This window comes from Artemia sp. Qi Xiang Cuo, chromosome 20, assembly GCF_049724085.1.
Source record: "Artemia sp. Qi Xiang Cuo chromosome 20, ASM4972408v1, whole genome shotgun sequence".
Lineage (NCBI taxonomy): Eukaryota > Metazoa > Arthropoda > Branchiopoda > Anostraca > Artemiidae > Artemia > Artemia sp. Qi Xiang Cuo.
In genome coordinates, this window is record NC_142813.1 from 42462769 (window position 1) to 42476567 (window position 13799).

Sequence of the window (13799 nt, forward strand, 5' to 3'; positions counted from 1 at the left end):
ATTAAATAGAAAAGAATATTGTTTATTTCAATTGAATATAAAAAAAACAACATCAAGACTTAAAACGAACAGAAATTGTTCCTTGTGAGCGGGGAAGGGGGGGGGGGGAGGCTGCCTCATTCTTAACGACTATCCGTTTGAGCAAAAGTTTTACAGTGTCATGGCGAAAGTATTTAAAACAAATGTACCTATCGTGGTTGTTGGAAGTGTTTATTTACCAATTGCCTTTTCAATTCTTTGAAAAGCAAACGCCTTCCATTCTTTCTATGCCATCCTTGTGCTTGAGCAACCCTTCTTAAGGCACTGGTGGCAAAAATTGGTGGCAAAAATTCAAAAATTAGCGCATGTATTTGTCTTCATTGTGATCTTTGCACTCAAACTGTCGAATTTGTTTTGGAAGTAACATACCCACCATCTATTTGTTTAACTCTATTAGGTTCGCTGTCAAAAAATATTTGGAACCTTTGATTTAACATATCAAAGATGTCAAAGAAATAGAGTATTTCAATTTTTTTTATGTCAAAGCTCCAACCATCAATAATAAATATTCTATCCGTTCAATTTTGAAACGTTTCTTTATTGATTGATCATTCAAAGCAGCACATTGGTCATTGATGTGGAACACTTTTAAGGTTCAAGATTAAGCTGTGTCATTAAGTGGGTACAGGACCATTGACGAGTGTTGTCGCTTTTGTATCTATGACCAGGAACGTTTGCAGAAGACTTTTATTTTGGAGGGGGTGAAATGAAAAAAAAACATATTTTTCTGTATAATTCGTATGAAAGAATACCGAGAAAGTTATAAAACTAGGATTTCAGAAAGTGGGTCGGTGGGCTCCAAGGCCCCTCTTATATATATATAAATAAATATATATATATATATATATATATATATATATATATATATATATATATATATATATATATATATATATATATTATATATTTTGTGTGTGTGTGTATGTGTGTATATATACATATATATGTACATATATATATATATATATATATATATATATACACACACACATATATATATATATATATATATATATATATATATATATATATATATACAGATATTTAGATAGAGATAGAAGAGGCTTTTATTGCTATTAAAGCCTCTTCGGGCCATGGCTAAAAAAAAAAAAAAAAAAAAAAAAAAAAAAAAAAAAAAAAAAAAGGTGGTCATAGTAAAAACATACTTAACAATAATAATGCTATAACATAATAATAAAACAAAATTGGCAATAGCAGAAAACTAAAGCACGCATACTAATAAGTATTTCACTAGCATTCATTCAGTGAATATCTAGCTTGAAAACGGATAATAAAGAACTGATTTCTTCAACTAAACGGATTAAAATACAGGTCAGTGATAATATTGGAGAATGTTTATGTTCTATGTGTGTACATGTTAATATTTTGTTATTTTCCTGTGACCCGGTGAAAATACATACATACATTTTTTTTCCTATGTCTTTTTTTGGAAATACATAAATACATATATACATATTGGAGAATAGCCGTCAAGCAGTACGAATATAAATTGGGCATGCGATATTTATAGACAATTACGCTGCGATTAAGGCGGGGAAAGAAAAGTAAGCAGAAGAGGGGCGAGCGAGCTGTTTGCAGAAGCAAACAGCTTTTGGACTGGGAAGGCCCTACTCTAACCGCCGTAGCATTTGAATGAGCAAGACTGTGAGCGCACTATAGCTGTTTATCATGACCGGAGGGGATGAAGAAAATTCGCAGTATTGTCCGGTGCTGAATTTTGTTCAGCAAAACGTTGATAAAAGAATTGATGATGAGACGATTGAGAAGTTTGGGTGCAGAGTGTCTTGACGTTGGTGATATCGTGAAGGTGAAGAAATAGCTTGGGTCCAAGCTTTATTCAGAATCTTTATTTCAGAAGTGAACTGGATCGAAACCGTCACTGATCCATTTAAGTGATATTCTGGACTTTATCAAGAATGGCGATACAGACGATTTCGACATCCTAGTATTTATTATTCTAAGCCCCAATGAAGTGCCATCGATACCAGCCACGTCTTATTCAGCTCTTTTTTTCGTGAGTGAATGAGCTTCATGCCCAGCTAAAGAAAATTCACAACCAGCTCAAGGCATATTCCAACCATTTCCCGCTACTACCACCGTCTGGAGCCAGTCCCTCGAAACCAGCCGAAAGCCAGTCTGCTATTGCTGTCTCTAAATTACCAACGTCTAATAGTGATCCAAGAAGCCATAAGAACTTTATCGACCAACTAAGTGGTCATGATTCGATTGCTAATGTCCGGCAGTTGGTAGATAGACTTTTTGTGAATATTGAGAAATCTGTAGCCTCTGATTTCTGTGAGTCTGTGAAGTCTGTTGTTTCGGGCGCTGGCACGAAGATTTTGCAGAAGTGGTACCTCGGAATAGAAAAAATGAATCCCGCTGTCATTTAGTGCTAGTGAATTCAAATGTACCCAGGAGTCGAGGACGCAAGTCGATTCAGGTCTTCCCAAACTACCATGCTAGTTTTTTCGGACTTGTTTGGTAAAAGTGACGAGTTAAAAAATGGTGTGAAAATCGGATACGAGATTTTCAGCGTTTATGACTTTATAAGTCTACCGCGTTGCTGTTTTAAGTGCAGGTCTCCTGATTACATTCTAAACGAATGCAACAGTCAACTGGAATAATGTACGCGCTGTGCTGGCAATCACTCTTCTTCGAAAGATGCACCCTGTACTAACAGCCCTAATTGTGTGAACTGCGGCAGGTCACACAATTCGTATTGTCTTTTTTGTCCAGTGCTTAAGTCTCGCATTGCGGCCGGTGTGAAAAAATAATGTTGCAAAAGATCTCGGTTATTTCGTATAATATAAATGGAACGCGTAGGAAAGAGCACATCATTGACGAACTTTCGTACAAATACGATATCATCTGTCTCGAAGAACATCTTTTGTCATCAGCTAATACCAATCTGCTGAAACAGAGAGGGAATCACGTTGGTTTGTGAATGCTGCACGGTTTACGTTTGTAGTTCCGGAGGTCTCACCTGTATTTTGAAACGTAGTTCTTTTTCATCCGCGACGCCAGTGCCGTTCCAAAGTGAAGAAAACATCTTGGCCGAGCGAATTGCCGATCTGGTATTTGTTAATGTATATTTTCCTTGTGATCGTAAATATGTTCAGTTACTGAATAATTTTGCAAAGACTTGTATTGTTCTGAAAAAAGTGGCAGAATCTGAATCATCTTTTGGTTACCAATTTGTTGTCGCTGGGAATTTTAATGCTGATTTATTGAATTCAGACCTCCGATCGGATATGGTTTTCCAGTCTTTGTCTAAGTTTAAGCTCCTGGATAAGGATCATCATTTTCAAATATCCATCATTCTGGGAGCTATACTAATATAGATCATGTTCTTTTTTCTCCAAATTTATCTGTTTCAATTACTTCTGTTTACGAAACAGAAAGTGATATAGATCACCTACCGTTATCCTTTTCGTTTGATACCTCTCTGTCACTAGATTTTTCACGCGTGAATTGTTGATGTTTTACCAGGCGAAATTGGAACAAGTCTAATTGGTTACTCTACATATCTACTCTTACAGATCTTTTGTCTACTATAAAAGTTCCTTTTCAGCTATTATAGGTTGGATCTAAATTTTTAAATGATAAGCAGTTTTGAACAAATATTATTTTGATATTATATCATGTATGAAGGAAGCCGACAGAATTGCCGTTCCCGAGGAACGTATAAAATTTAATACGCGGAACCCTGAATGGTCGTGGAACCCAGGTCTAAAAACAGTGAAAAACAAACCAAATTTTGGCTGCGTATATGGTTTCTTGTGGACGGCCACTTAACGGCGTAGTATTTGAGCTTAAACAGAAAACTAAACTAGAGTATAAATAGTATTTACGGTCTGCAAATCTAAGATTTGTAAGTTCCCGACAAGTTTTTAGATTGGAAAAAGGTAATAAATTCAGATAAAATTGATTATTCTTTTTCAACGAGTACCCCAATTATCCCTGCTGCTTGATGCAAATATTATGATCCGATTTTTAACATCGTAAACCATCTCGTTCATGCTACTTTTATGAATCTTCTAGGAGTGCTGTTATTAACGCTAAAGGTAAAGGTCACCTTCTAGTGGTGTCAAGGGTTAATTTAAAGCCGAAAGTTTAACTACCTCCCAGGAAGTTATGATGTTGGTAGACTTCCGGATGAGAATTCGAGAGAAACTTTCCAGAAACAGTTGAATACTAAATTTGAGATTTTAAAATCGATAATGTTGAAGATGGTTGGAATAATTTTAGAAAAATAATTTTTGAAATTGCTGAAGGTGTCTTAGGGAAGAAAGCTAGGACTGCAGCTAAGAAAATTAGTGAAAAAGCTTTATGTTTAATAGAAAGAAGAAAGGACTTCTACAAGAATTATCTGAGTGATAGATAATATGAAAGCAAAAGGAATGTAAAGAAAGTGGAGAAAGCATTAAAATATGAACTAAGGAGGTGTGAAGTGTAGACCATGGATAAAATTACCGAGGATCTGGAAGATGCAGCTAGACGGAACAATAGTAAAATATTGTACTGGCGTCTTAATAAATTGAGAGGGAGCAGTCAATCCGGACTTGTCCCAGTTAAAGATAGGAATGGGGCCACAATTAGCGATAAGGAAAGAATTAAATATTAATTCTTAAAATTAATTTTCAATCCCGCTTTTTAGGGCTATAGTGAGATCTCGTTCATGCTACTTTTATGAAGCTTCTAGGAGTGCTGTTATTAAAGCTAAAGGTAAAGGTCACCTTCTAGTGGTGTCAAGGGTTAATTTAAAGCCGAAAGTTTAACTACCTCCCAGGAAGTTATGATGTTGGTAGACTTCCGGATGAGAATTCGAGAGAAACTTTCCAGGAACAGTTGAATACTAAACTTCAGAGTTTAAAATCGATAATGTTGAAGATGGTTGGAATAATTTTAGAAAAATAATTTTTGAAATTGCTGAAGGTGTCTTAGGGAAGAAAGCTAGGACTGCAGCTAAAAAAATTAGTGAAAAAGCTTTATGTTTAATAGAAAGAAGAAAGGACTTCTACAAGAATTATCTAAGTGATAGATAATATGAAAGCAAAAGGAATGTAAAGAAAGTGGAGAAAGCATTAAAATATGAACTAAGGAGGTGTGAAGTGTAGACCATGGATAAAATTGCCGATGATGTGGAAGATGCAGCTAGACGGCAAAATAGTAAAATATTGTACTGGCATGTTAATGAATTGAGAGGGAGCAGTCAATCCGGACTTGTCCCAGTTAAAGATAGGAATGGGGCCACCATTAGCGATAAGGAAAGAGTTAAATATTAATTCTTAAAATTAATTTTCAATCCCGCTTTTTAGGGCTATAGTGAGAGAAAGGTTGAATTGGTTAGGGCCCGTTCTGCAGATGAAGAATGACAGATTTCCGAAGATTGTGCTTATTGGCCAACCGTCTAGGACTAGACAGAAAGCAGAATGTCCGTAGTTGGGGTGAAAGGATGTCGTAAAGAAAGACTTAAGGGAAATGACAACTTCCTGGGAGATTGTAAAGAGGAAGGCCTTGAAATGATTGGAATGGTGGAGGAGCGTTCGTAGCTTTGTTAGCCTCAGGCAGCTGGGAACTGCGGTGAGTCGTTAGTAGTAGTAGGAGTAGTAATAGTTGACAATTTACCATATATCTGCATGAGGGTGTACTGGAGCAGCTTGAAGTGAATTATTGAGGAGTAAAAGTATATTGAGAACTTAGCATAATGATCTATGTTTATTTATTAAACTGGTAATATTATATTTTATTACCTGGAAAAGTTTATATTATGAAATAGTGTGAAGTTTTGCTGTTTTGACACTCTCATATTGTATTCGTAAATGTTGTCAAATATAAAATGGTTCTACCCAAGGAGTGAAAATTTTGCCCAAAAGCTCAACTGCTTTGTGATTTTAGTCACAGAAAATAAAGCATTAAAGGAATAAAGTATTTTATGAAGAGAAACACAGTATTTAAGAGATCCTTATGTCAATTCCATACCATTAATAAAAACATTCTATCTTTTCAATTTGAAGTATTTCTCTATTGATTGATCATTCATACAGACATTTCTAAGCGCATTTGTCATTGAAATGGCATACTTCTAAGTCAAGATGATAATTAAGCTGTTATGTTCTTACCTTCAACAAACATCCAAAAGAAATTTGTCATGTGGAAATACTGTAGAAATATTTCGGCTACACAGTCGAACGAACTGTGCCCTACTAAAGCCTGAAAAGAGAAAAGCAAAATTAATTGAAAATATATCTAATATATACCTACTAAACTAATCCGGTTTTTGGTGACAATATCTATATCAAATATTTTCGAAATTATTTCAAGCTTCAGGGTACCATTAATAATCACACTTTCCTAGTTACGCCTCTTATTAACCGTACTTTTAAAACAGAGGAGGATCAGTGAGATTGCTCTGAAGACCCACTTCCCCCAAACTACAAAATACTCAACTTAAGAACTAAAATGCTATTCTTTTCAATATTTTTTTATAATTGAGAAATAAAGCTTTTTTATAATAATTATTATTTTTATCATTATAATATAATTATTTTATCATTATTATTTTTTTATAGTTTGAGCAAAGAAAGATCATACGTTTCGGTGAATCGATCTTGGAAAGTTTTTTTTTGCAGAAAAATACACATCAGGATTACAAACGAATTGGGAAAAAATTTTCTACAGAAATTTATTTTTGAGGATAATAGCTGATATCAAAAAGTTTTCTTGGAGAATAATGGGTTTAATGACTGACAAGCTAATAACTAATCTCGGATAGTTTTTTTTTTTTACTTTGCAAAAAACTTCCTAGATTACAATAAAGTTGAGAGACTTTTTTTTCTCGCAGAAATTTACCTATGAGGGTGAAAAGAATTGAGCTAAAAAAAAACATCCACATTTTTTGTGAAAAACTGTCTATTAAAAGGATTCTATCCCTGTTTGAACTTTTATTTATATTCATGCTTCTGGTCGGTGACCAACTAAAACATAATTGATCTCAGAAAAGTTTATTTTGCAGAAAAACTTCTTCCAGGATTACAACCAAGATGGGAGACACTTTTTCCTCGCAAAAATTTACCTTTGAGGTAAAAATAATTCAGCTTAAAAAAATTGCTTTGCACATTCATACTTCTGATGGCAGATCGGACAATATCGATTTTAGAAAGGGTTCTTGTTATAGAAAAATACCTTTCAGGATTACAGACGAATTGGGAACGCTTTTTTCGCATAAGTTTAACTTTGAGGCTAATAAATGAACTCAAGACTTTTTTGGAGAATCATGTGTTTAATGGCTGACTTGGTAATAATCAATCTCGGAAAGGGATTTCTTTTCTTTCTCTTTTTTGCAGAAAAACTCCATCCAAAATTACAACCGAGCTGGGAGATGCTTTCTTCTTGCAGAAATTTACCTATGGGTAAATTTATTTTACCCATAGAAGGGTGACAAGAATTGAGCTCAAATTTTTTTTAGCACATTCACACTTCTGATGGTTGGCCGGCTAATATATAATTGATTTCGGAAACTTTTTTTTTGCAGAAAAAATTCTTCCACGATTGAGGGTAAAAATAACTGAGCTAATAAAAAAATGTGCACTCATACTTTTGGTGGCTGATTGGACGATGTTAATTTTAGAAAAGGTTCTTGTTGCAGAAAAATATGTTTTAGGATTAGAAACGAATTGGGAACGTTTTTTTTTCATAAATTTAACTTTGAGGTTAATAACTGAACTCAAAACTTTTTTTTTGGAGAATCATGTGTTTAATGGCTGACTGGCTAATAATCGATCTCGGAAAGGGATTTTTTTTCTTGCAGAAAAAACCTCATCCAAAATTACAACCGAGCTGGGACGCGCTTTCTTCTCACTGAAATTTACTTTAGAGAGTAAAAAAAATGAACTTCAAAAACTCATTTCAGACTTAAAAAATAAACCGTCTTTCCTATTGACAAAGAGTTATTAGTAAAGATTTGACTGGAGTTACGTAGAGGAGGAGCCATCCCACATGTCCCCCTCCCTGAAAAAAATTTCACTGGAAATGACACAAAAACCCAGAATTTTCTGTTTATTAGTTGTTAGTTCAAAAGAGGACATAAACTCCATTGTTACTGACACACTCTTCAATTAAAATAATTGTTACTTATTTAAAACAGTCTTATTCTAATTCTAATTCAGAAACACTTCAATCCAATAAGGGGTGATAATTTACGAAAGTGTAGAGGGGAGGGTTTTTCAACCTTAATTTAAAAGAGATGGGAAAAAAAGTTTTTTTTTCACAATCAAATTTTGCAAAAATAGAAATGAGGAACAAAAAGACAAGAAAAAAGACAAAACAAAACGAGTATAATATTCAGCCACTGGATAAACGAAAAACGAAACAGAAAATACAGAATATACCCCCGCCATCTTTATTAAAAATAAAATAAATAAATACAGTAAATCCCAAAAATCGTTCAAGCTGAACCAGACTGTATTAATAAGCAAAAGGTACTTGTTAATTATTCAGAATACGCTCAACAATTTTGATCTGTAGATCTGTAAAAACCGGTTTCATGTTTCATAGCCACAAGACTTATTTAGTTTGACAGAATGCATTGGACTTATACAATTTGGCTATATATTTGCACATTAGGGGTGGAGGGTGGAGTTAAAGTATTTGGAATCGCATGAAGTTAGAAAACAATTCTTACTTCATAATATGCTGAAAAATTGTAACTAAAACATTTTGCATGTAGACCCGCTATACTTTATCCCCCTCCCTAATGTGAAACTATATAGCCCAAATTATATAAGTCCAATGCATTCAATTTAAAATTCTTGAGTGTGTTTTGAATAATTAACAAGTACCAAGCAAGATTTTAAAAATCACCATGGACATTTTTAGAAGCAGTTTTTTTTTATTTATTATTTTTTAAACAACCTCAAACCAATTTTAGGAACAATTTTTACATATCATTGGAAATAATATGCTATTGTAAACAGGGACATATTCGGGATTTTTGTTAGGGCCGTTATATGAATTTTTAATTACAGTGGTACCAAAAGAATGAAAAAAAGGGGTTTACTTTCGTGAAATTTATCTAACGGTCTTAAATAAATGTGTTTTTAACCTACATTTTAAGACCAATTTACGAGTCGAAGAAATATTTTAGGAGGAGTGAGGTTTCAAACCAAGTAAACTCCCCCTTCTGGATACAGCCCGTATTTTAGAAATTGGTGTATATTTTTTTAACTTTTTGAGTAAATTATTACTAACTATAATAATAATTGATTATATCTGTATAATTATTAAATGAACCACGGTAATAACTATTCGTAATCATGATTATTATGACTAATTATTTTATTATATATGTTGACTAATTTTTATTTATCTAATATTATTCATAGTATCAGTGGCATCGTTGAGAGGGCGCAAGGAGGGCAGTTGTGCTCCCCTAATAACTTCGAGAGAAAATTATTAACTAACTTTAAAGCTGTTGCTCGTTTTAGGTTTTGACTTTGTTCTTAACTTTGAGTAGATAATTTATTTAATTAATCCATCCCCGTTTTTAATATAACAAACTGCAAAAAGCAGGGGTCAATCATACTTCCTAATATATTTTACATTAATATTAATTCAAATATACCGCCATCAAAACCTTATCATCTAGTAAATATGTTTGTCTAGTAAATGGCAAAATTGCGGAAATGTACTATATTTCTTGTTTCGCCATGTTTGCTCAGCTCAAATTGTTTCTCCTGATAGGTAAGGGTGCTTTACTTCCTAAAATCTATCACTTCAGTATAAAACTTCCTTGTTTTAAAACCTTCAAAAATGGGTTTGAGCACGCCCTCAGTAACTGAAAGCTGAACAGACATGGAATCACTTGAAAACAAGAAATCATTGAAAGCAAGAAATTTGTTTCATTGAAGAACATGAAAAGAAATCATCGAAAAGTAAATAAGACTTAGTGATTTTTATAATAATGTTTGTACTATAGCTAGATAAGCCAAATCGGTTATGATTTAGTCATAAAAGTTAGTAGGGGGAGGGATCAGATCTAGAAATCAGTTAATTTCTTTAATTTTTTATTTCATATATTAAAGTCAAAACTGAAGTATACCTCCAAATTATCTTATTTGTAATTGGAACGACTTGTGAGTCCCGAAAACGTCCTATTCCTTGCATTTTGGATTCACATACTAGCCGATTAATGTAGATCTGTCTTTATGTAAAATACCATGCTGACTTGTCGTTATTTTCACTTTTCTTAATATTCCTTTTAACCAGCTCCAAGAAAATAATTGACATAAATGTGTTGAGAATTATTACTGTTATTAGTTGCATTTCACGTAACGCCAGCGCTACTTCTGTGACATTTATCTCTGTATCAACATGCTCTACGAAGTTTCTGCTGCAATTAGGATAAAGTGAATCCGAACAATATACGAATAGTTTTCTCACAATTTAGAAATTTTATGCTCACAAATAAGCGGTGCCAACCCATACTCTATCTATTGTTATCAGTTTTAATATGCAGCACTAGGAGACCAAGCTTCGGTTGGTGAAGGTAATTTTAGACATGAGAAAATATTCAGTTCCACCCCCTCCCCCTTCCGGAAATGCATATATCTCATACCCTGATTTACAGAAAACATCTTGTTTTTTTTTAAACAAAGATACAAAGGGGAAGGTGATTTTCAAATTCTAGGCATCAATTTTTCCCATCTGATTGGCATCCCTGGTAAGTTTCGATTTATGTAAGGTTTCTACCACAATGCTGCCAAGAATTGTTTAGATTTCCTAGATATTACTAATACAAAAAGCTCAACGACTAAGTTAATAATTCACATATCATGTTGATCAATGAGGGGGGTTGCAATTTTGCTGCATTAGGTTTCAACAATAGTGAGTAAAAGGGTATTCTTTTTGATTTTCTAAGACGTCAGTTTCAAATCACATGCAACTGAATGAAACGATGTACGGGGCTGTTGGAATATTGCGTAGTTCAGCTGTAAAATATTGTCTCCTATCATGGGCGCGGGAGTTGAAGGAAGTGGAAGGGGGTATGTACTTTCATATTGACAGCAAAGCTGGCTAAGAATCTAAGCTTATTGAACTGGCCATCCCTGACCCAAAGTGTTTACAGTACACTACTGTCGTCTGCACCAGCTCATTGCTGACAGCCTGCCAGTAAAAGCTGAATCCACTACTCAATTTTTGTGTTTTGTATGTGTATGCATTCTTTATTTATGTGTTCTGTAATGCTCTTAATTTAACCGAGTAAAGTCTTTGCTGAATAGAAACTTTTCTTCGTTGTCGCTTGAAGAAAAATGTCCTATTGAAGACTTAGAGAAGGAACAGGCTATCTTTACTTTTTAACCGCTTGGTACTCCTCCATTCCCGCCATCATGTAGAAGAATGGACATGTGGTCCCAGAATCGGGACAGCTGGACTGCTAAGTATTCTATGAATTATTAATTCAGTATTAGTGCGTCATTAGGCGCAGCCACAGTTTATATAATTATCCAGTATGATCTTTCCCTATCTCACCCATTATAAAAATCCGGACCAAGGTGCGAGTGCTCCAGAGAACGTTTTTGCAGATAGAAACATAGGCGGCATCAGATCTTTTCACGGGTAGACAAGTCAGACTGTGATCTAATCGGAAACAAGCGGAAACCCGCTTTTACGAATAATGCACTTTGTTGGAAACAATCGGAAACAGACTAACCCGCTAATGCAGAAAGAAGTAGGAGGAGCTTTTTGTTCGCACCGAGAACGAAGACCAGAAATGATCTGCGATAAGCTTACTGGATAATTATATGAACTGTGGGCGCAGCGATGTAAGATGGCCAAACTTTCGGTTCCTTAACCAGTTCCGTAAAAACCAGCTTTGCCCAGCTCTCAACTTTCATGTATGATTTATAAGGTTATTAAAAATTAAATTCGTATCAATTTTGATTGGTTCTAACAGGCTTATAAATCCAATAAAGAACAGAGCTCCTAACTTTCTTTCTTTGGCTCTGAACTAACTTTAGAAAGCAACGAAAAGTAGAAGAAGAAGAAAAATGTATTGAAAGGGATTTGATTCCCATCTACGTCATGTTATAGTAAGACAATAACAGACAGTGAAGACAATCTTAACAGTGAAAGCAGCTCAACTTTGTCAAATTAATTAACAATCGTGATCCAATTAAGGGTCCAACCTGAGCTATGGCTAATATTTCTGATGGTTCCTTTCAACAAAGAGACTTGATTTCCCCGTAGACTAACGGGAAAAAAAAAATCTGGAACAGAAGCATCAGTATTTTCAGACATTTTTAAAACACATTTAGGCTTGTGTTTTTCACAAGTTTTCCAATACCCCTTTCCTCACAGGTGGTTTAAGAGGAGAGGGGTTGAGGGGGCATTTTTGCGCCCCGGGCGCAAAAATCTTAGGGACGCAAACTTGAAGTAAATATTCTAACATTTATAATTATTTTGTATTTTTTTAAAATTTATCTTTCTTATTAAAATAGTGGTCATAGCTGGCAGTATTTTAACCTACTAACTGTAATACTTATATAATAATACTTAATACTCTCTGTAAGTACAAGCAAATTGAAGCGGCCAGAACCACCACTGCTTTCCCCTGAAGGATAGCCCATGCCCATTGCCTCTCCGGATGTGGACCCTCTCTTGTCCCCCCCCCCCTAAATTAAAATTCTGAAGCTACGCCCCTGCATATTATCATATGAATATTACTAATAAAACTCTGTATTATAATATTAACTAATAGTACGATTTTAACTAACAATATTATACAACTAATTGTAATTATAACAAATTATTACTAACCTGATGGACGGCCGTTATAATCCATGTAAGGTCAGCCATTACGTATGTGATTAGCAGGTTGGTGTGAATCCTATTACGGACGCATCTAAGCTCTCTAAAAGAGAATATATTTATATTATTATCAAGTTTTTTATTAATTTGGGCTAATTCTGAAAAATCGGTTGCAGTCAATAAAAGTTCAAGTTCTTGCAATGAAACTACGATCAGGTTGCTAAGAAATATTGATTAGCGTGAAAAAATATTTAATTATATCTTAAAATAGCTGAATCAAATTACCACATAATAATAAACAAGATTGAGTGTGAATTTTTATATCAGAGAATATGGACATCAAAAGATAGAAAACGAACACATCCTCTAGTCCTAATTTGACACATCTGCAAATAATTTCTTAGAAATCACTGCTTTCCCATTTAAAGAATTTAAGAGAGAAAAAATAGGTAGAATTAAAATAAAACAGTGAACGAAAAAAAAAACTTTAAATGAGAAAACATTTCAACTTTGCCTCTGTAAGCCTTTATCAACGTGGAAAAAAGTAAAATTTTAAATAAATTAAACGCAACATATAAAGAAAGAGACCAAACAAAAAATACACACAAAAGCAAATAATACTGCAATCACTGTAAATAGTCCAAATAAGCACAAAGAAATGGCTAAAGATTATCTCTTTTATAAAAGAAAATTTTGTGTGTGATTTTTGTTTTATCTTTTTCTTTATATATTGAGTTCAATTTAACTTAATTTTACCTTTTATTTCCCGTTGATAAAGGCTTCCGGACGTGGAGTCAAAATGTTCGGATTTTGATTATCTAAAGTTTGTTGTTGTTTTTTTTTACACTGTTTTATTTCAATTATAGCGGTTTTCTCTCTTAGACACATCAGCTTAAAAATTAAAGAGTGATATGGCTTCAATACAGCATTTT

The 13799-nt window shown here is 33.9% G+C and overlaps 1 protein-coding gene across 1 annotated transcript in view; it reads right to left on the reverse strand.

The window, feature by feature from the left end:
* The window catches only part of LOC148940229 (diuretic hormone receptor-like), a 319450-nt gene that overhangs the window by 183026 nt on the left and 122625 nt on the right, over positions 1-13799 (reverse strand). The window contains exons 5-6 of the mRNA XM_089106103.1: positions 12877-12970; positions 6183-6273 (exon numbers count right to left, since the gene is read on the reverse strand). Of these exons, the coding sequence (XP_088962229.1) occupies positions 6183-6273; positions 12877-12970 (185 nt within the window). The remainder of the gene's footprint in view (positions 1-6182; positions 6274-12876; positions 12971-13799) is intronic.